The following is a 26,557-nucleotide window of genomic DNA, read 5'->3' as shown; positions in this document are numbered from 1 at the left end:
TTATTTATCTTATACTGGCCCTTTATGCGGCCCCTCTGTTCAGCCTCTGTCTCTAACAGGTAGTCTTAGCTCCTGTCTCTTTAAGGCAGCCCTCCCGATGAGCCCACTCTGTTCCTCACTGAATTAGCAAAGCTTCGTTAGCAGCGCTAAAATCTGATCAACGCAACAACATATGGAGATATTTGGATCTCTTTGTTCAGCGGTTCAGTTAGAAATAATGCACGGAGGAATAGTACAGGCAGAAACAGCCATAGTGATGATGATGTTTGATTAAGAGCTGCCGATGACCAGCACACCTCCAACAGGTAAACTACTTATTTTACTTTGCTGTTCTGTGTAATGGAAAAACACTCACAGTGTGCCAGCTCAACTCGAGTCATGGCTCGGCCTGACTACCCTCAAAACAATGGAAAAAAGCCATTATGTTAGTGGAGCGGAGCAGTGAACCTTCGAACTATGTGTGGAGCTGATGACCATATAAAAAAATCTGTTACGGGTTGATGTCAGCTCTGGCTGAAAGTGAAAAAGAAAATGTTGGAAACCGAGCGTTCAGAGCAGTCTGAAACCGGTGCTTTTTGCTCACAGGGATTACTTTTACATACCTCAGTATTTGACACTTAGGCCACGTTTAATATGAACATCCAACATTGTAACATGATATATATGACTGAAAATTAGGAAAAGCATAATAGGTCCCCTTTAAAGTTAATTTGGGTTTGAAATTCCCCTTTTGGCTAAAACTGGCAGCAAAGAATGAAACACACCAGGCTATCCGCATCATTGACCTATAACATGTGCACACTCACACACATGCACATGTGGGCAAACAGCTTTTTAGCAAATTGTTACAACTAATTGACTGATTGTCCTGACACACAAACATATTAACACACATACACGCTTACCAAACATACAGTACACATACGCACACATCATGATGCAGCTAATGATGGTTCTAAATGTCAGCCACACCAGGCCATGTTTTTCTCATTTATCACTGTTACTTTGTTTGCCTGAGTATGTGTCCCTATAAATTTGTGTATATGCGCCTGTGAGTTGGTGTGTGTGTGCTTTTTCTTGTATTCTTATTTGTGTGAGGATCACATTTTACCACAATGCAAGAATGAATGATAAACCCTGCAAAGTATTAGTTCGCTATACTGTAAATGTAAAGTGTAATATAGTTGAATGCAGTGTAGGAAATTTAAAAAAAATTGGGGGGGGCAACTTTTGCCCCCACTGTCTAAAAAATTGGGGAATTTACTAAATTTTGGGGGCAAAAATAGTAATTAGAGCATAAAGTAACTGTTTTTCACGTGAAATGAGCGCAGATTAAAATAAATACAGTAATCATCACCTTGTGTAACCAAAACCTCCTCAGTAAACACAGTCTCATTTGTAATAATTGTCTACATGTTCTAACTACAAATTAATGCATCAATTTCCTTTCAACAACTAAGGTTTTATTTAGGAAGAACCTTCAGTATAAACCACTAGATGACAGTAGGCCTATAACATAATGATCTTGAGATCATGACGATATTTAATTGGTTTGATCTAATTAAATTGACCAAAAGTTCTGGTTGGGGGGATAATGTCATATTCAGACCTCCTACAAGTCAAAGCCAGTCTACTGTTGTCATTGTGGGTCTGATGCGTTGTATGCCACAGTTGTACAATATTACAGACTAGTACTAGCTACAAGTACTGTCAAAAGAGCCAAAACGAGTGTAATATTCCTTCTTTATTGACGCAGTTCTGGGTTTTTTTTTAGCATTCTTTATTTCATCTCCAAATTTATCCTTGCTCAGGTTTTGACCAGGATGACATGATGAAAATAACATAATAGACTCGATTATCCAGCACTGCCTCATTGGTTAGTAAAAAATATGTTCTAGATTTGGGAATAAAAGCTCATTTCACTCGATGCACTGAGCCCATTAATGTTAGTTGCTGCCCTTTTTACACAGCCTGTTCAAGGCGGGAATGCTGCGCCTTTATTCCGCCTCCCTGTTCTGTATAAAAGGTATGGACATGCAGTGGGGGGCAGAGTTGCTCCTCCAATAAGCCGGCTACGTAGGTAGTCACAGCCGGGTAGATGTCTGTGTGAAACTTCGGGATAGCTGGCATGGCTGGACAGGGAGCTGACGCTATTGTGTTACACATCATGCTGCACACACGGTGGCATAATGCCGGTTTTGTTCAGTGAAAAATAAAATAAAAGCGAAGGTGGCTTAGTGACGGATCTCCTTTACAGCTATAATGCGGTATATCTGTATAAAAAAGTGAGAATATATGAGATGAGAGTATAAAACAGCCTCTGTAAAACTGCAATGATCACCCCACCGGTCGGCAAGACCCACATATATGTATTAACATTAACGTTAGTTAGCCAAATTACTAACACTATATTGGCTAACGTGCCAGACAAAAGACACTTGCGTTAGCGTTAATATTAATTATCATAAGCAAATCGATTATGTTTGCTGGCTTGGTGCCGATGAGCCGAACACTTTTTTGACCTGTTCGCTTCCTTTGGTAAAGTCGTGATTACTTTTTCGCGGTTCCAGGCTATTTTGGGAGGGTGAGCTCTGCATGCCTTACAGTAGAGGAGAGTCGTCTTCTTCATTTATTCTACACCAAGCCATACCATTTTTCAATAGTTGAAGCCGCAACTTTCTTCGCCGTCTTATTCGTCTTTATTTTGCTTGCTGGCGGTGGTGTTGGTGATGGCCTGGGACTTAGGTTGCTTTCATCGGGTGGAGCAGTTAGAGTTTTTGTAAGGAGGTAGTGGTCCATCCTGGCAGCGAACTTCACTGCAGGTGCAGCTGTGTGTGCACTGTGTGTGCATCTGTCACTGTCATTACAGTATATGGTACTGTCTGTGTCTCTATTGTCTGTAAGTTTGAAAAAAACAGTGTTTTCAAGAAAGAAATTCAGCTATTTTTAGCTTGTTTTAACATTCATTTTGAAATCATTACATGTGTTTGTGTAATTGTGTGTCCCAGGAGAGACATTGCCATTGGCAACTTCCAATCAGATAATGCTGCGGTTCAATGCCAAGAGTGGCCAGTCAGCTAAGGGCTTTCACTTCGTCTATCAAGGTAACTCTTATTCTAACTCTTTATCTCTCTCCGTCTCTATCGTTCTCTCTTACATACACACACTGAGTCACATTTAATTCAAATTCACCAACAACTCAACTGATAACTAAATTCCTTTTTTTTTCTCCACCTATTTGTCATATTATTCAATTACTGTCATTGTCATAGCTGTTCCTCGAACTAGTGATAGTCAGTGCAGTTCAGTGCCAGAGCCTCGATACGGCAGGAGGATCGGGTCGGAGTTCTCAGCCGGATCTGTTGTTCGGTTCGAGTGCAGTCCTGGATATCTACTGAAAGGATCCAGTGCTATCCGGTGCCAGGCTGTGCCAGGTGCTCTGGCGCAGTGGAACGCAACAACACCAACCTGTATAGGTAAAACTGAATGATACACTGAAATGTATGTATGAGTATGTAACCAACTAACACATGTAGCTCCAAAAAGCAATTAGCCTTTTTGACTCTGCGAATCACCCAGAACTGCAAGAGTTAGGCTATTGACATTAATTCTTACAAACTAAATGTATGCCTGTGTGAAATCTCTCTCTGCTGAGAGCAAGGCTTTTGCAAACAGCTTCAACTGTCACCTCAGTTTATACCATAAATAATGTTTGTTATCATATTTTCTCTCTCTGGCTCCGTGTAGTGGTAATTTGAACACCATATTGTCCCTGGGTATTCAGAGCCATATTCCAACAACCTGTCCTATCTGTTAGCTATTTAGTTAATAAACTTTGCCAACAAATCCATATTTTATGTCTTTGTTCTAGTTCCCTGCAGTGGCAATTTGACTGAACGTCGCGGTACAATACTGTCTCCTGGCTATCCAGAACCATACCCAAACAGTCTCAACTGTCTGTGGAGGATCCATGTCAGTGAAGGGGCTGGGATACAGGTACAGATATGTACAGTCTTATATATAAATGTATAATATATGTACACTAACTATGGGGGATGCACATAAACATGGAGCTTAAAGGATAGGTTCACAATTTTTCAAGTCATAAAACAACAGCCAGGTGCCCATATGAACACTGAAAGAGTCTTTCCTCACTGTAATCATTCCTGCCATTCAAACTGTCTATTAAAAGATCCCCTTCAAATGTGCTTTCAATTTACACTCACCGGCCACTTTATTAGGAACACCTGTGCAATCTAATGCAATCCAACACAACAGCTCTGCCATAAATTCTACTTTTACGAAGCTTATACATTTTCAGTTTTTTTTTTTATTGTCTGAGAGGTGATAATTCTACTTTATGTTTATTTATTGAGATTGTAGTGGGTGGTGGTTGTGTACAGGAGTGCATTATATTGAAAAGTGTTTCTAATATTTTGCCCCCTTCTGTATTTTAATGGAGTGGACAAAATACTAGGAACACCATTAAATATAATGCACTCCAGTACATCACCACCACCCACTATGACCTCAATAATAAACATAAAGTAGAATTATCACCTTTCTGACAATGTCAACAAAAACGGAAAATGTATAAGCTTTGTAAATGTAAAATTTATGGCAGAGCTGTTGTATTAGACTGCATTAGATTGCACAGGTGTACCTAATGAAGTGGCCAGTGAGTGTAAGTGATGGGGAGCAAAATCCACAGTGTGTCCACACAGTCATTTTGTGCAAAAATGCATTTGAAAGTTTATCTGAAGCTTATATGAGGCTTCAGCAGTCTGAGTTAGTCATATCAAGTGGATATCTGCCACATTTACAGTCTTTTTAGCATCAAATTCCCTTTGTGTTTCCTTGGACAGTGTTTCCCTGTTGAGCTGCGGAGGAAGTATAGTAACGAAAAGAGAAACTTTGGCATTAAAAAGACTAATGTTTAAAGATATCTGCCTGATTTGACTAATTTGGAAATCTGAGGCTTCATATTAGCTTCAGATAAACTTTTAAATACATTTTTGCACAGAAGGAGGACTGTGAATTTAGGCCCCCATCAATTATATTGTAAGTGCATTATGAAGGGATCTTCTAATGGTCAGTATGAACAGGAGAAATGATTATGGCAGGATAAACCTATTTCAATGTTCATTTGGACACCTGACTATTGTTTTAAGAACCCATCCTTTAAATGTGTTCATTTATTTTGTTTTACTTGCTGTTTAGATTCAAGTGATGACGTTTGCCACTGAGCACAACTGGGATTCTCTGGAGATCTACGATGGAGGAGACATGACAGCTCCTAAATTAGGGTCATTTTCTGGTATGACAATATGCTCACACACACACACAAACTCACAAACCCATGCACAGACACACAAACACTCCGGAGATCTATGATGGATGAGATATGACAGCTCCTAAACTATAGATACACACAGATTGACACACACACACATGCACACACACAGTGAAGATCTATGATGAATTAGATATGACAGGTCTTAAACTATAGATACGCACACATACACACACATACAATACACACTGGATATCTATGATGGATGAGTTGTAATTCCCAAAATTCTGATATATATATATAAATGTTTTTAAATGCATAAAATTCTTACTTTTTTTGAGACAGTCAGTGAGATGAGGTGAAGAAAGGAGGGAGGGGAGGAGTCTCACTCGTAAGCTGAGTGAGGGATGAAAGAAGAAGAGAGAGAAAGAAGGAGAGAGAGAAGACAGGGAGGGATAAAGAATGATCTAACCTTTTACAATTTCCCAGCGGAGTTTCCCCTGTGACCTGCCCCAAGCACATACCTGTCACACACCTATCACACATAAAACATGCCGCCCATAGGGCAGCACACACACACACACAAGCGCACACACACAAATGACTTTGCCCTTCTCAAGAAGGCACACCGGGGAGCTGCCCACTATAACCACAGTGATCTGGTGTTGGCCACTGAGCAGCTTCACTGGGGCAGTTGAGGGTTGCTTCACATAAGGACACTAAAATGCTAGCTGTCTGTGGAGGGTTAGGGGTCATTAGCCTTCTCTCATAATTTCCCAGCTGGATTTGGGATTTAAACAAGACTTGTGGTCAAAATCCCACTTGCTGTAAAAAACCCAACATGTATTTTTTTAACACAATTGTATTATATATGTCCAGTGTTGTTACATAAGCTTTTTTGATATTTTACTGTATAATCAGGTATAAATATTTACAGTATATGCCATATATTGTGAAGTAGCCCAGAAAAACTCACTGGCTGGTTCTGTCATGTCTTCTTTATTTACCTCTATGTTTTACAGGGACAACAGCTCCGGCCCTCCTTAACTCCACATCCAATCAGCTTCTACTGCACTTTCAGAGTGACATCAGCGTGGTGGCAGCAGGCTTTCACCTTGAATACAAAAGTAAGTTAAAGCTTTCAACACAAATAGATAGAGAGATGATTGATAGATAGGAAAGAGAGGTGGGTATAAAAAAAAGAGAATAGCGGCTGCAGTAAAACAACTAAGGAGTGAAAATTGGGTCCCTTCTCACCAGAAAGCACAAATGCACCCAAACATACAGACATACACATACACACACACTATTGCAGCCAAACCTTCAACATCAAATAACAAGACTCAGTGACCTGAACTGGTACTGCCTGAGAGCATACACACACAGATCCGCACTGGAGCACACACACACACACACAGACCACACACCTAGAGGGACATCAACAGAAACACATAGACGAAGACACATACATACACAAAATGCTTTTGCTTGTGTCATAATGCACATAAGTCCAAAGGAAAGGCCCACAAACACACAAATATGTAAATGGATAAAGGTATAGACATATATATTAACATCATGCAATTACACACATAACACACCTGTCAGGTCACGGTTGTGCTTTTTAGTCCTTTGTAGTTGTTTTAGCTTAGAATCATTTCTAGATCAATGAACATGTCCCCTTCTGTGAGTATGTGTGAGAGTTTTAGTGTGTGTCCGCACGCTTTTCAGTGTGTGTGTGTGTAGAGGTAAGTGCACACTTTTGTGGTTCGATGGTCTGTATTTGTTGGCTCAGTGTGTCGAATGCCATCACTAGGAATAAAAACCTAGAGGAATGGTCACTTTGGGGGACAGTTAATTGTGTTTTTGTCTTTTGCTTCAATGTGTTTGTGGCTACTCCTATTTTCAATGTACCGAATGTCCCAGGTCTGAATCGAAATCTTTTTTTGGTTGTTTTTTTGGGGAGGGGGATTTTTGTGTCTTTATTGCAGATGGAGAAAGCAGAAAAAAATATGTTGTTCAGGTAGATCAGCCTTGATGATGATAACCTCTGCTCTTTCCACCTTTTCAGAGAGAGAACATGTTTTGCAGCAGTAAAGGGAAGTGTAGCAAGGGAAAACACAGAGAGATAGGTTAAGTAAGGATGATAAAAGTCAGAGGGACAAAAAGGGAGAAGCAAACATAGATTGGTCTTGTATATTATATGGTGTATATTATAAAGCATCATTATCTGTCATCTTGGTTTCTGCCTTTGAGTGTCAGTCAGTGTCTGCTATTATGTGGCAAAACCAACACATTACATGCTGTTTCATAGTGCTAGCCAGCAAGCTGGCCATTTGCTGTTATCACAGAAAACCAAGTCCAAGTACAGCATGCTGAGCATTGAAGTTTTTCCAAGATTACCTTCAAAAAATATTTCATACATTACACCACCATAAGAGCTTTTGCAGGTCTCAGATGGTAGTTTTGCTTATCTCAAAATGACTGCTAACACTTTCTGTAGCTGAATGTGTTCCAAGTTTGCCTGAAAGATTCTTTACAGGGGGTCTCACCACAAAGTATGCTTTTAACTTTTCCATTTAAACACTAAGTTTTGCAGAGATCTGGCAACTTACCTCTTCAGAAGGTGATAAGAACATAGACCAGCATTATGATTTCCTCCTTATCTCCTCTTTAGTGAAAACAACTTGAATTACCCCAACAGACTTGCAGTACATTTAAGCAAGAGACTCTTGTCAATGGTTTTCATTTTATGATCTTTAAATTCATGATGAATTATCATCAACTCAAATACCTGAAACACTGGAACTGTTTTTGGCACAACACTGATTTCCTTCATTGCTAAAAATATGCAAAAATTGTCATCTTCACATGTTTTTGTAAGATTTTACCACCTTCCAAATTTAGCCACTCAAGTTTACCCACCATTTAACTAGTGTGCTGCTGAAAGTTCTCCTTCTCAGTTTTACAGCAATGTGTTAGCTTGTATAACTGGATAAAATCATCTGCTGGGGACACGTGAATGATTGTGGTGATGATGTTCTCATCGTGTTAAGCTGACTAAAGAACCTTCCTCCAAAAGGGCAGAGCGAAACATCCCTCCCCCTTGTCTGTCCTCAAGTAAACTGAAAAAGAAGTGTAGTATATCCAGTCAGTTGGACTTAAATGCTGACAGTGTCTAGTTGTAGTCTAGTGGCCCTAGTGGGGTGGTTTGTGTTACTGTCAGCATTTTACAGAGCATCACTGCTCTCTTATAACCAGGGAAAAGAGGGAGCAGTTTGCCAGCACAGAGAGAGAGAGAGAGAGAGATGGTCAGCCAAATGGAATAGTTTCATTGATCAGTTGTCATGACAGCCTGCTGATGCTCTGCCTAATAATACACTCTGTGTGTGCATGCGTGTGTGTCTCCAAGTTACGGTCTCATGCATTTTTCTTACTTATGCTCCATCTCAAAAAAGTCCCTCTCATCTCCCCCCATGCAAGCACACACTCATATAACAGTCACTCATGCACACACACCCACAAATGTCATACACAGGGGCTCGGGCACCTGGATATGTGTGTGCGTCTGTGTGTGTGTGTGTGTGTGTGTGTGTGTGTGCTTGTAAGCTCAGTGGGATCACATCGTTTTGCTGGTAGGAAGGTAGATAATGAACCAACAAGACCAGACACACAAGCAAACACACACACACACACACACTCACACACAAACATTTACTCCTCTCTCTCCCCTTCTTTCACTCTCTATCCCTCTTCCACCCCTGTGTTGCCATGGTAACCGCTCTAGGGCAGTCTCCTGCGGAAGTTTCCAAGTGAAACACACACACACACACACACACACACACAAACAGACAGATACACCCCTACTGATGATATTTGATAAAGGGCTTGCTGCTGTCAAACTTATTAAGGATGTGTTTAACCTTTATTGTTCTGGGAATACTCAACCAAAGTCATTATATTACCTTCAACAATTTCTTAAGCATATTTCAAAGAACACTGTCACCATTGACGAAGTACAAGCTTTTTTCTTGTACTACCTGTCAATTCATAAACGGGCTCTTGTGTATTAAGAAAGAAAACGTTAGGAGCATTTATAAATTCATCTGCCACATTGGGTCTCAATTGCATTAATCTAAATATTTTAATTTACATATAAGTGTAAAAAACATTCATTTACTTAGAGACAATCTTATCCTATGGGATGCAAACAACTGCTAGGTATAGGAATTAAGTAAACTGCTGTGCTTTTCTGTGATTGTCGTTTGGGTAATGCTGTGTTAAAGTCAAGACAAAGGTCACGTACAAGTGAAGGAAGAAGACAGGAAGAGCAAAGTTTTTCTTGAAACCTAAATCACTGATTACATGTCAGTGTGTGATAACGTCGGGGTAGAGGATGACTCTGCAGTCAATATAGTGGTGGGACATCTCATGTAGCAAACAGATGACGAAAAGATTTAACTCTCACCGTTGTTCATAACCAATAAAGTGAGTTTAGTTGGTCATGATGATTTTGATAATAAAAATCAAGACAGCAATGTGAGCATAGTTGTCTAGAACTTTAGAACCAGTGTTCTTGTCTGTTCACAGTTGCTATCTTGCTCATTTGTCCAAAGCACATGACTTGAGCAGGAGGCAAAGCATGCACAGTAACATATACATAAAAAAATGCAACGATGAAATAAATAATAGTAAAGACATAGTTCATACTGTTTTTGTTCTTTTTTTTTGTAGCGGTCGGTCTTACCACCTGTCCAGAGCCGATGATGCCAGCAAATGGCATTAAAGCAGGAGACAGATACATGGTCAATGAGGTAGTGGCCTTCACCTGTGAACCTGGATATACGTTACAGGTATATCAAATACATACACACATATTTGTACATACTGTACTAAAGTAATGGGTTTTGTGTGTCTGATATTAATTCTGTAATGTTTTATTGAGAAGCAGACTAAATGTTGTAAAGAAAAATTGGTTTACTGACACAAACAATTAGCAAGCTTGCATTAAAATGGGATCTCTGCATTGGCTGCGTCTTTACTTTAATTAAACATACAGTACGTTATTGTCTTAGATGAAGTACAAATTCACAATCTTAGAATCTTAGAAATGCTGTCCAACACAAGTCCAAACACCTTTTTGTCAACTTTTTTCTTTTAATTCTTCTTTTCTTCCCTAAGTTTTTCTCTTGAATCTAATTCACATTATTATCACTTCTAGGGCCACTCTCACATTTCCTGCATGCCTGGGACTGTGCGTCGGTGGAATTACCCACCTCCTCTTTGCATAGGTAATACACACACACACACACACACACTCTCACACACACTGCTTTGCTGGCTAAATTGTGTTATAAATGATCGATGCAATGGGGAAAAAAATGTACTGCAGGTGTCAACACACATTGAACTTTTACGCTTGTGCAACAAAGTGACAGAAGCCTTCTAGTCAATAAGGAATGCAAGAGATGTACAGGTTTATTGTTGCATGAGGACAGGATCTTTGGAAAGCCACTGTTTGATGTATTATCCTGACTTATTTTGCATTTTGAGGACAGTTTTAAAAATCAATTAATCAGTTAATCTAAGTCACTGATTGCATGTCAGATTGTGGAAATCTTTACATTCTGCTAAATTGGATATGGTTTTAGACATTTTAGATTCAAGTCAGTAAAGCATAATCTCTTTGAGACTTTGAGACTAAGTCTAACCCTGTCAGTTGCTGAAACAGTCCACTGATGTAATACAGATGACGCTGCATTCACTCATAGTAACATAGTATACGAATATTAATACTTCATCATATTAGAGAATGGAAATGATGAATAGTGTGATAAAAAAAGTGTCTTAACAAAAACTTAATTGCTATTTTTAATTTTATCAGCTTGAAATCAGATTTGTAGAAGTAAGCACCTTCTTGACTGATATCAGGTCAGTGATCCATAAGATCAATATGCCTGCTGGGTACAAACAGAATTTTGTACCTTGTACTGAGAGCCAAGGTTTCCCAACTTCTGCAGCCTTGATTACATTGATGTTTGTGTTTAGGCCTGAATAATTCAGCCCTTGGTGAAAACTTGTAGCAGGTTAGGAAAGCCAATTCCATTTAAACTCAAACTTGACATGTCAGGACTAAATAAACTCAGCCTTGCTACAGCCCCATTCAGTACAGTACATGTAGGTGTCAGATCCAGCATTTCCTGTTTAGTCAGACATACTTGCATCAACCAAATTATGGCAAAATTATCAACAGAAGGGGGCATCATAGTAGGGTGCTATGAAGTTTAAAAAATTCTTCTTAAACCACTGGTTTTATAAGATTTAATGAAATTCAGCACCCATGCTCCTATAAAGTATCGATTTGACTTTTACAAAATTATATTCGGTCTCCTAACAGTTGATTTCATATACTTCAGATAACATCAAAAAGTAATTTTAAAGACAATGTTTCCCTTTTTGTAAGTTTTTTTTTCTCCTCATGACATTTGAATGATCCTGATACACCATACTTGTTACATAATAAATAATACAATTGTCAGACATTGATTTTTATATTAGCAATCACACATCCATAACCATAAATTTCAGTCCCTTTTTTTCTCAATATACTTAACCATGTTTGTTATATGATATTAAAAGGTGTACTTAAATATCTATTAAAAGGTGATCAAACTCCTTCTTGTTGCTGCTTGCAGCTGTGTTTTGTGCCATTTTTGGCTTCTTCGGTGTAAACTTCCTAAAGAGGCCAAGGTAATGATCTCTGTTGTACATTGCTCATGTGTTGCCTGTTTTAACAATGTGTTTGCTGTGCCTGTGTTGTCAGCTCGTTGCGGCGGGGTGTTGTCTGAGATGAGTGGTGTCATCCTTAGTCCAGGTTTCCCTGGCAACTACCCCGGCAACCTGGACTGCACCTGGCAAATCACCCTGCCAACTGGATATGGTAAGTATTATGGGATGCGGGAGAATTCCTAAAAAGAATGTGTCACTTTCAGTCCGTCTGTTGGCGTACTTAGGAAACACAGACCCTCCTTTTTAGTACAAAATCTGCAGCAGTAACACATGGTTTATTGAAAGCTTCACCACATGTTTAATTGGAGGCTAACACATGGTGTGTGCTGTTTAATGGCTACAGTAACTGATGTTTTGAATTTGATACTGTTTGTATCTGTGTGCATGGTATACATGCTCGCGTGTGTGAGGGCCCTTTTAATCATTTTCTCAGACAACAAAAATGTAGTTGTAATAATAATTATTTAAACTTATTGCACTTAGTCTTTATGCATATTAGTCTCTAAATACATAAATATTGTATTGTACATACTGAGAGTAAAACAATGTAAACTATTTCTGTATAATTCTCAGATGCAATAAAATAAAATAGGCCAGTAATATGTCATGAAATGAAAAATATGTTGGCAGTTCCTCTTGAGTATAAAAACTCATACACTCATACTGTAATTGTCATATATTGTTATTATGTATTGTATGTAGTCTATTTTTTATTATGTGTTTGTATTCTAGGAGCCCACATTCAGTTCCAAAACTTTTCTTCTGAAGACAACCATGACTTCCTGGAGGTCAGGGCAGGACCACAGCACAGCTCTGCTCTTATTGGACAGTTTACTGGCTCGCAGATCCCACCCCCTCTGCTAAGTACTACCCACCTGACGATTATTCACTTCTACAGTGACCACTCGGAGAACAGGCCGGGGTTCAAGCTAACCTATCAGGGTGAGTTCACCTGTGATTTTGATTGATCGTGATTTGTTTTTAGGTCAATATCAGACACAAAAGTCCACAAACTAAGAAGGATTACGGTGGGCACTATTATTTTAGTTGAAAGTGGCCCCTCAAGAAAAAACAGACCTGTATTCAAATTGAGCCAACTCTGTAGTTTCTCTGGACTTGGGGCAGGGATCACAAGATGGTCGCTGGAATGATTTAGGAAAAAAAAAAAGGTCTCCTCAAATGTTCTGAATAAATTAACATCCAAACCTAGTGGCCAAATTACAAAGCCTTCCCAACACCAAGAAATGAAGGGTGGGATGAAAAAAACATATTGCTATGAGGTTTTGAGCTTTGATCCATAGATGAGTCATGCTAAAGACTTAAAAAACCTCATGGCTTTCCTCTCATCATTAAAAGAGATGGATTGTTAGTAAGCCCCTGTGAGAGACTGGCATCTTGTCCAGCAGGCTTTACTTATAGCCCTAAGTGCTTCACATCAAAGACACAAGAGATGCACTGTGGGCCTATATGCCAGCATAACTATAACAAGACTTACTAACTTACACATAAGCTAACCCACATTCACATGCACGTAATCATTTTTCCCTTTTCTCACAATTTGCAAAGACCAAGTCCCCTCACACTGCAGTCCTTGTCATTGCTAACTCCCATTGTTGGCGTGGGGAGGATGTGGACGTGTGTCCCCTGAGATAAATGTAGTCACACCAGATGCTTTTCACCTGAGAGGGAAGATTGTCACCGGGAGGGTGCAAAACAAAGAGAGGTTTAATTAATTAATTAATCCCCACTTGTGCAGATTGTGTTTGATGAACACAACTGGCAGTGGTCCAGCCTGGGTCTGTGCTTCTACCTCTGCACCACCTGAGCAACAAAAACGGAAGTTCTCTAGTAGCATGGACATTTTAGCGTTCCATTGGCTAGAATAGTCGGGTGCACATCCGCTTCAGTGAGATAGGTCCTGGATTTAAAAAAACCCAGTGTGAATACAATACACACTCACATTTCATCATGTTGCTAATAAAATCAACTGATTCTAGTTTTAGGGCTCAGCTCTGACTTTGTAGTGCATGTACTGCACTTTTGGGGACAGATATGGTAAATGTTGCTCCTGGAATCTTTAGTTTCACAGCCGCAAGTACTCCCAACAGCACTGGGCCTGCATTTTCTACATTCTCTCTAGTCCCTCTTTCAGCCCCTTGGTTTTATATATCCTCGTATATTTCTTCCCCTTGATGTTGCTCTCACATGGGACCTCTACATCTGTCACCACTTGCATGTTCACTCTTGATTTCCACAATGACCAGTTTGTTTTATCAACATTTTTTTATGCTTAGATCTAACAGTCCCACTGGATCTTGGTTCTGTCATTCTCAAGTATCCTTTGTGGCATCTCCCATCTTGCTGTGGGATGGTTGAGCCCATAATCAGCAGCAGCACAGGTGTTCCTTTACACATCTTGCACCTTGGTTATGTTGTATGCTGTGCCCTCCAAAGTCTTAGATTCCGCTACCATCGACTAGGCTGTCTCTTAGACCTCTTCACAGGCCTTTGTCCAATATAGTGCTGTTTGTACTAACCCTGTCTTGGGTGCTTGCTCTTGTGCTGTGAGGTGCTGTCCTTCACCCTAGCCTTTTCTAGCTGCTGGTTTCCCAAAGTCAATCACCTCTGTTATCTGTCAATGGCACATCTGATGGAGGGGCTTGGTTTGCCATGACACTCATACAGAGTGAGATGTGCCCTAAATAGACTTGTGAAGCTGACATATCCTTAAGCAAGTGCTGACATGCCATGCATATATGTTCCAGATAACTGTGTGGGATGAGATTGATCATCAGATCTACTAATGTTGTTGCACTTACTATTGGTAGCCTCTGCAGGACATAGATTAATTCCTCAGCTATAGATGGGAAAGTGGTTTGAATACAATGAATCACAATTTTCAATTGGTAGTCACATTTTGGGTACTTTTAGGCAGACATTAAAGGCTACTGCGTAACGCTACGCAGTGGAAAAAAATACATATTTATCTCTCAACTGTTTGTTTACCAATCTAGTTAACCAAAGCTTATTATATTTTATATGTCTCTCAAAGCTGTTAAAATTAGGCAAATCTGAAATTAAACTGGAGTATTTCTACAATGTCAGTTATTTCTTTTCATCTCTCTCTCTTTAGCCTATCAACTTCAAAACTGCCAGGATCCCTTTCCTTTCCCCAATGGTGACATCATCAACAGTGACTACAGTGCTGGCCAATCAGTAACTTTTCAGTGCTACCCTGGTTATGTTTTGATTGGACACCCAGTTCTGACATGCCTCCACGGGACCAACCGGAAGTGGAACCACCCATTTCCACGCTGTGAGGGTGAGAACAACTAATGATGTCGATATTTTAAACATTTTCTAATATCTGAGGCACCCTGATAACCGAGGGGATGGCTGGGGACAATGTCATTTCCCTTCTCTGTCTCCCCCTTTTCTGTTATCTCTCAACTGTAAACTATATAACCTTATCTTTGTAGGACTTGCATGTTAGAAAAAAGTGACAGATTCGCAAATAGATAATTTCATAACTTTCTGCATCAACAGCTCCTTGCGGCTATAATGTCACGGCTGACAACGGGACGATCTATTCACCTCAGTACCCCAATGAATACCCCAACTCCCAAGACTGTAGCTGGCTCATCTCTGTTCCCCATGGACATGGAGTTTATATCAACTTTACCTTATTGCAGACAGAGCCTGTCACTGATTACATCGCTGTCTGGTAAGTCTGCACACTCACACTTGAATGTACATGCGCATGCACACACACACACACACACAAACACTGTACACACAAATGCATAAGCTTCTTTTCAATGTTGCCCTTGATCCTGGGACTGATTGCATCACTGATGGGTAAGTCTTGCATGTACTTGAACCCTGTCTCCTCTCTGCACACTAATAAGAAGATAGTGATGTTGTATCAACTTTTACCTCTGTTTTTTATCAATGTCTTTCTATCCCTCTCACTCACATACACACTTTCACACATGCCATATATTATATTGGTTACAATCTTATCCCTGGTATTGATTGTATTTTTATTCATTACATCCTTAACTCAATACAAACACTGTCTTGCTTATACAAAGGCATATCAATATGTGTCAGTTGTTTGTGACTTTATCATACACACAGACACATATGGATCTGTGCAAGACATGGTTGATACACAGGCATCACAACTCCATAGACTCCTAATATATACACACATATACACTCTGTGCTATGCATACACTGACTCTCCTGCAGTAATAATGGGATTCAGTGTGGAGGTAAGATTGTAATACAGGGAGTGTGAGAGTAATGCATTTACAATGGGACCACTGACCAATTCAATCTATCTCAGTACCATGGCCATGGCAGACCCGGAGAGGGCTCGGGAACTCTGGCAGTAATGATGAGATTCAGTGGGGAGTGGGAAATGTAATGAAAGAAGTGGTGGAGCTGGGTTCACAAATCCAATGGGACCTGGCTGGTTCTGACCAGTTTGGGTCAGCCCAGAGAAATTTTGTACTTAATAGTTGCAGTTTGTACCAGGTTTGCTTTTAAACGTAATATTATAAAGTAGATTTATTAGTAAAAAAAGAAGAAATCAAGTGTGATTTTGGTTTTGTCATCATTTAGTGTAGGTTTGGTTTAGGAAAGAAATATTTGGTGTTTGGGTGAGGTCAGGTTTTAGTTTTCAGGCTCAAGAGTTAAGCTCTAAGGAGCGAGCAGTTGAAATGCAGTCAGTGGGAAAGTAAAACATTCATAGTTGGTGACTACTCGCTTTCAATCTCGCCAGTTACCAGAGTTGTGGATGTAGCTATGGAGAGGTGCAATATCGATTTATTTTGCAGTAGCAAATTGATTTTGGTCATTCATGTGTTTTTGGCACACTCCATGGGGAACAAAATTATAAAATCACATACATAGATTGTAGGGTAGCAAAAGAAATCTGTAATGTGAGATTAGAGCACACATTATGGACTGTTGCACCGTTCAATCCTCCAACTCAAACACATGAATATATTTGGAAGTGACTTGGGGCTGACACTGAAGAGAGGAGTGCCTTTCTCTGACCCAGTGGGGTACTATCTACCTTCCAGGGCCTTAGACAGATTTAGAGTGGGTGATCCAAAGGTCTAGTGCTACTGCATTACAGCCATGTATATGGAAGAGCACTGATATCCACATCAGTACTCAGAAGGGCAAATTCACAAAGAATGGATTGCGGCCGCTGATAGCACCATGAATTGCACATCATTTGCAATTGCTATCTGCCCTGTCTCAAGGTCTGATTCACAAAAGATATTGTTCTAATGATATGACGGCACAAATGCGCCCATAAAGTTTTGCAGCTTTCCAGTGTTTCAGGCTTTTCTCCACATTTCAGCACAGATTGGTCCATAATGAAAACTGCAGAGAGCACAAAATTGTGTGTCTTTAATTAGCAGAGGTGTGCATACACAGAGCTCTCCACAATTACAAACCAACTTTCATGTATTTTGCTTCTTTTACTTCTCTAGTATTTCACATCTATAACATAATCTACTGAAATGTCAAATGTCAAAATACAGCTATTAATGTGACTCAGACAGGTCTAAAATGTGCTAGATTAATGTCTGAATCTTACAATAATGTCGTTCAGGTGTCACTGAATGTATCCAAGATTTCGCAGAAACTTCAGTACTGATGTTCTGTTTGTTGCCCACAGCTGGCTGTGTGTCACAGCTGGCTGCAGCATCACACAGCAGCTGAAACGATAAGTGCGTCTCCAAACTGAGAAAGAGGCTGTGCGCATTTATGCACATGGCACAGCAGCGGTAACTTCATTAACACCGATCAGTCAGGATCTGTAATTAATGTACTATGTTCTGCTACACATCTACACGGGTCAGCTGTTACACACAGATTCCAGGTTTATATGGTGGGATTATTTGTAATAAATTAGTTCTTATGCATGAATCCTGAGCTCCATCAGTGCTGTCAGGACATTTTTATTTTTAATTAGCTGAAAGTCCGAGATAAGCCTACCACCCCTTCCCACTTGATCCCCCCCAATGTCTGACTGAAGATTTCGCCCTTGATATCATTCAATATCAATTCAATATCATTGAGTACCTCATAAGTTTGAAGATTTGATGAGAGTGAGTGAGTGAGTGGGTGGGTCGGTGAGTGAGTGAGTGAGTGGGTGGGTGGGTCGGTGAGTGAGTGAGTGGGTGGGTGTGTTTCAGTTACCACCGACTCCCTAATAAGATGCTAATAATTTCACTCTAACTGTATGTGGCTATTAGCACTGGTCCTTGTGAATTGGACTTTTTTTGCAATGAGGCTCATTTGCATTTACCTTGCAAGACACCTGGATTCGCAAGTTCAGGACATCACGAGATCACACGAGAATCCATCTTGTCAGGCTTCAAGTTAGGCGTTTATGTCTGAACCACCAGTGGTTTGAACCAATCAGCATTGCGAATCCAGCTGCCTCGCAAGGTAAGACGGTGATAGGTGGTGATGGACAGATGGTCCATCCAATCACCTGCCAAGTATTTTTGAAAGTGCCTGCCCTTTTCCAAATGACTTCTCAGATGGTTCTGTTTAACAAACCATCTGGCGCGTCAGGTTACATTTGCATAGAAAGGGACCAATTTTGCGCCAAATGTATGTAACTAATTTATATACATGCAAATAGCAAAAGAGCACCAAGATGCTATTTGCTTGACAGCACAATTTGGGGTGCATTTCACCTTTTGCGGGTGCTGTGTGAATTACATGGTTGTCTCATTTGCGCAGGTTTAGCGGCTGCAAAGGTTGTGCAAACATTTTGCGTTTGCCCCAGAGAGTTTTAAAAATTTTAATAATAATTAAAGATATAGTCCTTAGATTCGATTATTTGATTTATCTAATGTGTGTAAAATGATAAGTAATTTATATATATATATATATATATATATATATATATATATATATATATATATATATATATATATATATATATATACATATATATATATATATACCCTATACCCTTATACCCTTGTTGTGTGAGGCAGTGTTGTCTTTGGCTCCTTTTGACTTTCCTTGACTGAACTAAGTGTGGTCTCATGTGGAAGGCTGGAGCAATGTGAGAGGTGCGATGGGTTAACAATGAATTAATGGCAGCATGATGTCAGCAGGCCCTCTGGAACTTTTTTTAATGATAGAGTTTGTATTTGAAATCCTTTTAATTATGTGCATCAGTGGCGAACTGTTAATAAAACAGGATAACTGACATTATCTAATTGAACTCATAAGAGCATAAGATTGGGGCCACTGCTTTTGTCCTGAAATGGGCATTTGACTGTTTGGATTTTTTGATGCAATTGTATAGACGCTGGCAGGAGACACAATATGCCCTGTATGAGCTGCTAGGTTAATAGGAAATTGATTGGGAGCATAATTTTAAGAGTTTCCCTAAATGAGTCATATTGGGTTTGAATAAGCTGACCACACTATGCCAATTATTGATGAAAATTAAATCCACAATGGAAAGCTATTGGCCAAAGACTTAACTTATCATGCAGTTACTATACATATAAAAGGTGCATTTTGTATACTATACTGTAAATACGGAGCAATGAAAGTAAGATGAACAATGACTTCTAGCATAATGTGTTCATAGAGCAATGCTTTAGTTCAGGTTAAGACTTGAATCTATGCAGTGCCATCAGTAAGAGTGGACTCTTACAATCACAGTCATGTTCAAACAAAACAATAAAGTAGTTTTTATGATCTGAGAGGGCCACACTCTTACCATTCATGCTAGTGCTGCTGTTAGCGGTTATACTGACTTCACAAGCCTCCTTCTGTTCTGGTTTCATGTCTTTTGCTTTGTACATTACTATGTTCTGTATATTCCATATCTCACAGATGTGTGTCTGCTGGTTTCTGCCCTGTATGCCCCTGAGGTTTACGTGACGGCAGCTACATCCAGATGTCAGGGAGTGTAGCCAAACTGTGTCTTTGGTCTGCCACTAGTTGTGTTTGGCTTGTTGCCTATTATCACTGAACCATTGCTTTTACTGGCCGATGGATCTAACACCAGAGCATGTAGTTTATGGTGTTGTACATACACTAATCATAGAGTCAAGATGATCTGACAAAATCAACTACAGTATTTCTTATAAGAAATTTTTTTTAACAATGTCGACCATATTTTTGTGCACTATTGGTGCTTTCATATAATATGGTGCTTAGCGAGAAAAAAAGAAGCTCAGACAGTTACAGAGCTCAACAATTGTGCTGCCTTTCAAAATAGGAAGAGATAGCATTTAAGATACATCACAATATTTCAATATGATTTAATTTTTTAAATATTCTATTTAATAGTAATATTCTCATATCATTATATTGCTGTCATATCAATGTAATGTCTAAAGAAGTTTTTGTAATGGATCCACTGTTCTTTCAATCTAGTGTTGTGGCACTGCTTTCAATGCAAGAGAAAGAAAAAGAACTACATTACATTAACTCTGTTAATGTATTCCTCTCAATCCCACATTATTCTCAACTGCACTCTGCTTGTGTCAATCACTCACAGTAGGCAGACAAAGTAGAAGCTTTTTTAAATCTTCATTTCCAGATGAAAGGCTTGTGTAAAACATGTGGGAGAGTATCCCATTCTCTCTTCCTGGTGATATTGTTTCAGCTGGTGTTGAGATTCACATCAGCAGCTTTTTTGTTCACAAGCTAACATCATATGGCCTGAAGGTACTGCCTTCATGAAATGGCTTTCACAGGAGTGTATTCTTACTTGATGGAGGGAAAGGTCAGTAACCAACTCAAGCTAAGCCCAGGTTTTCTAAGTGCTGTTGTAGTATTTCTTCACTGTTCAGAAATATGTATGAATTATAAATACTGCCCCCCAAATGCATGTTTTAATACATCAAATTGTATGTTTTGGGGTTTTTTTTGGTGGGGGGTGGGTGGGGGGTAGAGGGGTGTATTGGTGTTGAGTCTGTGTATTTTTCAGGCAGTAAAAATAGAGCCACATAATTCCCAAAATGCAGTTTTGATTTAAATGACCCAAATAGCACATTCTGATTCACTAAATGAGCTCCAACACCTTCAGAAGACCTTGAATTATTGAGGAGCCAAGAGATCCCAGGCACTCTTCATGAATTAAAATTTTAAAACCCTTGTTTAATCCAATGGCATGTTCATTAAAAACCTAAAACTGGGCATTTAGGAACTTTAGAAAATGTAACCTTTCAACAACATTCAATATTTAATGAGTGAAGTTAAGCCTTTAATCCAAGGGCTTTGTTCAATGAACTTGTTTGAAATGGGTGAAAAAAGCAAAGAAAGGGGAAAAAAAACTAAACTAAAATATTTTTGCTACCCCTTCAATGAACAAGCATGTGGTCTTACCATATATAGATGGATATCTGTTTCATTTTATTAACAAGAGCTGCTTTTAGTTTCTGTAATCAAATGCAGTCAGTGAAAGCAAACCCACAACTACCAATTCATAAGAAGTTCATATTGATCCTAACCTCTGAACTCCCTTTAGAGCTGAGGCAGACACATGTAAAAACACCAGTCAGTAGTTTGTTTATTCAGTGTGTCATTGATAATCAAATACAAAGAAGAAAGGAGGGGAGCCATCACCATCTCTTTCTGTTTTCTTTGTATTTTTACTGACCCATTTGGAAAGTCTTTTTTCACTCTTTTCTGTGGATTTCTTTGATAATCAAGTCACACCTGAAAGTTTTCTTTTACTATGATGGATTTTTATTATGTTGAATCTACAGAGGCAGTATTTGAGATAATTGTAGAATTGTAATAAAATATATTTTAAGGTGATGTTTTGTAGGCAGATCAATCGGAAAAATCCATATTTTTCTACACGGATTAGAGGGGATAATAAAAACAGTTTCAGACAAACGAATTGAGGTTGACCTGGGCAGATACGTTGCAGGGTGGTTTCACAGTTATCCCTACATTACCTATAGTTGAGTGAGAGCGTAAATCAATATAATATCATTTCATTCTCATGAACTATCTGTTACATGTGTTGTTTGTTTCATTTAATAGACAACTGGCTATATTTCCAGTTTTTTAGGAATAGCTGTACTTTACTATGTTACTTGCCATTTATTCATTTGCTACGACATGTTGGCTCATATTACATACTGGTTAATGTTTTTCTTACATCCTAAGGGCAACATTAAAATTCAGGACAGTAGCTAAGTTAGTCTTGTCAGTGTTAAAATATGTACCTTGTTAAGAAAATAAACAAATTGCCAGTTTTTTTGACTTAATAGTAAACTATGGAGTCAAATCGAATAGATGGTGACACATAAAAAAATAAAAAAAATTATTCAAGCTGTGTAAGAGGGGATAATAATACATTCATACATATCATACATTTTATAATGCCATGTAATGCCATGTGGACCGAAAATATCCCTCCTTGTGAATGTGAGAGCTTTGCTTTAAATGTAAAGTAAAGCAGACGAACATTTCACTGTATAACAGAATGCCTCATATCTTTCTGCCACTTTTAATGATTTCTTTCTATTTCCAACTTTGTATTTTGATTTTGTAGATGTATCCAGCTCCCACTTTAGGCATCTTCTGTTGTCTTTGATGCATGTGTTTACTCCCACTTTGTCTTTATTTAGGGATGGTCCAGATGCGTCCAGTCCTCAGCTGGGAGTCTTCAGTGGCAACACAGCGTTAGAGTCAGCCTACAGTACCAGCCCAAACGTCCTGATCCGCTTTCACTCTGACTTTTCAACTGGAGGATTCTTCATACTCAACTTCCATGGTACAGATACACATTGACATATACGTTTACATTACCTGCAGTACTATATTTGCATTCTCATATGTATGTATATGGCATTGAGATGCAGTTACAGATTTCCTCAAATCAAAGTACATCTTCTTTTAGGCATTGATATAGTCTTGTATGAATTCAGGTAGTACTTTTCAGTACCCACTACTAGTGTCCCCTTTGTTTGGGCATGACCACTGATGTCCATAACCAGTGAATAACTATAACAAGACAAGGTCAGAGGCCTGTCTATGGAGAGAGTATAGAGATATTTTATAATGTAGCCACTTTTCTTCTTTCACTCTTTTTCCTTGCTTTCCCCATTATTGCACTGCTATTCACTATTCTTATGAGTAAGTCCATATCTCTGAATAGGTCCGACTCGTGGTGTTTCAGTGATGTTTCTAAACAAGAAACATTTTCTTAAGAATCACTGGTAGTGTGTGTACTCTGAGGTGTGGGTTTTGTTACTGAGGCTGTAAGTTCACAAAGGATACAATGTACACCCTGTGCTCAGGTTGTGTATTGTGCTCTTTCCAACCTCAAATAACTGTCTGTGCCTGTGTTTAATTAAAACTTAGGGATATTATTGAAATGTAACCTGATTATCTCTGTTTCTTAAGGTCAAAATATGTTTTTGTTTATGGACCAGTGATTCACTATTTGAAAAGAGGGCAGATCATCCACACTTGAAAACACCTGTTTCTCATTTTGTTTCACTTAGCTTCTGTAGGACACCGGGTGTCTTTCTCAATGTGACAGTAGAAAAAATGAAAAAAAAAAAAAATCATAACACTCTTGTTATTGTTTTCTTATGTTAATTATTTAAGTGACTGAGAAACACTTCTTGGAGTTGTTGAGAAACACTCTGACGTTCTTGCTCTAGTGCAGAGTTTGACTCTGTTGCTTGAAAATGAATTGAGTTTGTGTTCTTCTGAACCCATAAGGCTACCCTGACTGCACCACATGTGACATTTTTGCCCCATTTTCTCTTCAGTTTGTTCTGAACTTTTTTTTTTTTTTTTTTGATTTCCAGGGGAATACACACTATCTGATCTTCTACATTTTCAATCCTCCAGGGTGTGAATATGTTTGTTAAACCAGCGTGTGAATCATCCTGCCCAGGGACCAGATACATACTACATTCATAATGTACTATTCATACTAGATAATAATAACATGCAAATATAAGTGCAAGGTCACATTTGAATTTGTGAAAGACATGAACAAGTTCAGGTTCGGGGAACAACCTTACAGTACAATAAGTGGCACAGAGGAACAAGAAGACACACAAAGAAACCTTAATTCAAAGTCATTCCCCCTACAACACTATGATACAAGCATGGCTAATAATGAATATGAATAATAAAGATAATAAAGATGACAAAGCACACCCATTGTCCCATACTCTACATGGATGCTCATTCTAACAAGCCAATTATGCTGCTTGTTGGTTGTAATAAATACCTGTGCAGCGAAATAATGAAGAGAAGTGAAGCAACATCTTTGTTCTCTGGTTTGCATTTTTTGGTTCACACACATTGATTTAACTATAAAGGAAAAAAGAAAAAGTACAAATGTAATTTGTGTGATTTGTTGTAATATTACACTAACAAAAGTCTCCCTTCTTATTACAAATATGCAAATACCTGATTGCTGTAGACTTCATTGTATTGTTTACAATTGCAATCTAGGGCACCTTATTAAGATTTTTTGCACTTCTCTCCAGCATACCGTCTGAAGAAATGCCCTCCTCCCCCAGTTGTGGAGAATGCCGAAATAATCTATGAGGACGAAGACTTCCAAATAGGTAATAATCCTGATTAATAATAACACATTCATACAGAGAAACATTAGATGATTTGCAAAAAAAAATCAACATAGCAGAATATCTACAAGAAAGTTGCTACATCTGAACTTGCTTGAAAAATGGGACTAATTTAGCAAAAAAGTTAAGATTAAATTAAGAAGCATTTTTAGCTTTACCTTATTTGTTGCACCTTCAGACCAAAACGACTCATCTGATCAAGCTTGCAAGAGGTCATTATTCTGCTGATTGTAAATGACTCCACTAATAGGCTACATTACCTTACAAATGCACAATCTAAATATAGCATGCTTATGTAAGTCTGTCATTGTAAATCTTATTGTGCTTTATTAGTGAAGCTGAACCACTTGTTCTTAGTATAATCCACTGAGTGTGCATGTAATGCTTGAGAATATGTTGCATTGTTAAAATGTTAGTTAAAGAATATGCAGTATAAATTATTTTTAAGTTCTCCTAACCTCACATCTTTTTTTTTACATTTAACAAGTGAATACTTCTTGAGGTCTCTAAAAATACTTAAAATAAAATAAAAAACAAATGAATGCAAAATTTGGGGAAATAAGCTGTTTACTGTCAAATGAGAGGATCAGTATTATCTGCATTTCTTTAACCCAGGACATAGAGTAAACAGATTTGGGACATGTTTAACGTTTAGCTTAGCATAAACAGGGGCAAACAGATGCCTCCAACAAAGGAGAAAATATAAGCCCTCGAACAACCTCGCTGTTTGCTGTACTATCACTGCGCCTTCTGTAGCTATTTTTGTCAATAAATAGAGCTATTGCTAACACTAGCTTCTAATTAAACCACAATGTCTTGTTTTCTATTTCTATGCATATGTGACTTGTGCAAAGACAGGCTAAACACATCTCGGACCAGTCTCCTTTTACTTTATGTACTATGATGAAATGTAACACAAGCTTTCAAAAAACATCCATTCTGGGAGAAATAATTGCTTGTCAAGATCTTCATTTTACCTAAGCATTTGCTCAAAGTCTCTGATGGTGTGTTCACACCAAACGTGAAGCAAATTTTCACCTTTCGTTACTTGTGCGAGTTTGACTGCGGGATCATTTGTGTTTATTCGCCCCAAACAGCCAACAAGCAATGGCAGGCACCGACTAGTCCCCACCTGGACAGTCGGAGCCAGCATGGTGATTTTGCTGACGCTCAGCCTGCCTGCCATCATGACGGCTTAGTCCTCCTGCTAAGAACAGTCATACCGACACTTATCTGTAAACACTGAGAGATACATTATCAACTCTTCTTTGCTCGTTTTGCTGTGATAAACTGCATTAACCCGTCACACAAAACTCCCCCCAAAAATCTGTTGATTTACTGCACTTCCCAGAGGACGACTACAGACCTTAAAGCACTATGAACCCCAAATAAATTTAGATTTTGCTGTGATTAAATTGCATAAATGGATCAAAAGGATGCAGAAATAACTACATCATGATGCTGATTTCTAAAAAGTCTGAATTCATGCTTTGTCAGGTCTGTCTGCTAGACGACAATCAAACAACTTTTAAAATGCTTGTTTTCTGAATGGAGTTCAGATTTATCAGAGTTATGCTTTGCAAACATTGTAGCTGCTCTGTGGACACTCAAAATAATGTCATTTAAAAGCATAAATACAGCAATGACATTATTGTTTATACACATAGATATCTACATACTGTGTAATTTTAAAGTCATATAAACTCAGCGGCATTTAAGATGTTTACAATTGATGACAGCAGCTGAGGGGGGGGTGTGACTCCGGTGTAAATTAGGTTGAGAAGCAAAAGTGAAGATAAAAACATTTTTTAATGCCAAAGGTTTAAAAAATACACTCGTCCCG

The 26,557-nt window shown here is 38.7% G+C and overlaps 1 protein-coding gene across 1 annotated transcript in view; it reads left to right on the top strand.

Moving 5' to 3' along the window:
• Positions 1-26,557, top strand: part of LOC137184113 (CUB and sushi domain-containing protein 1-like) — a 159,442-nt gene that overhangs the window by 74,696 nt on the left and 58,189 nt on the right. The window contains exons 24-36 of the mRNA XM_067591491.1: positions 3,009-3,104; positions 3,273-3,476; positions 3,872-3,996; positions 5,221-5,317; positions 6,316-6,420; positions 10,028-10,146; positions 10,515-10,584; positions 12,117-12,233; positions 12,815-13,024; positions 15,216-15,404; positions 15,629-15,806; positions 22,732-22,877; positions 24,616-24,696. Of these exons, the coding sequence (XP_067447592.1) occupies positions 3,009-3,104; positions 3,273-3,476; positions 3,872-3,996; positions 5,221-5,317; positions 6,316-6,420; positions 10,028-10,146; positions 10,515-10,584; positions 12,117-12,233; positions 12,815-13,024; positions 15,216-15,404; positions 15,629-15,806; positions 22,732-22,877; positions 24,616-24,696 (1,737 nt within the window). The remainder of the gene's footprint in view (positions 1-3,008; positions 3,105-3,272; positions 3,477-3,871; positions 3,997-5,220; positions 5,318-6,315; positions 6,421-10,027; positions 10,147-10,514; positions 10,585-12,116; positions 12,234-12,814; positions 13,025-15,215; positions 15,405-15,628; positions 15,807-22,731; positions 22,878-24,615; positions 24,697-26,557) is intronic.

Source organism: Thunnus thynnus, chromosome 1 (assembly GCF_963924715.1).
Source record: "Thunnus thynnus chromosome 1, fThuThy2.1, whole genome shotgun sequence".
NCBI lineage: Eukaryota > Metazoa > Chordata > Actinopteri > Scombriformes > Scombridae > Thunnus > Thunnus thynnus.
The sequence above is the reverse complement of the archived record's forward strand: the minus strand, read 5'-3'. Positions and strand labels throughout refer to the sequence as shown.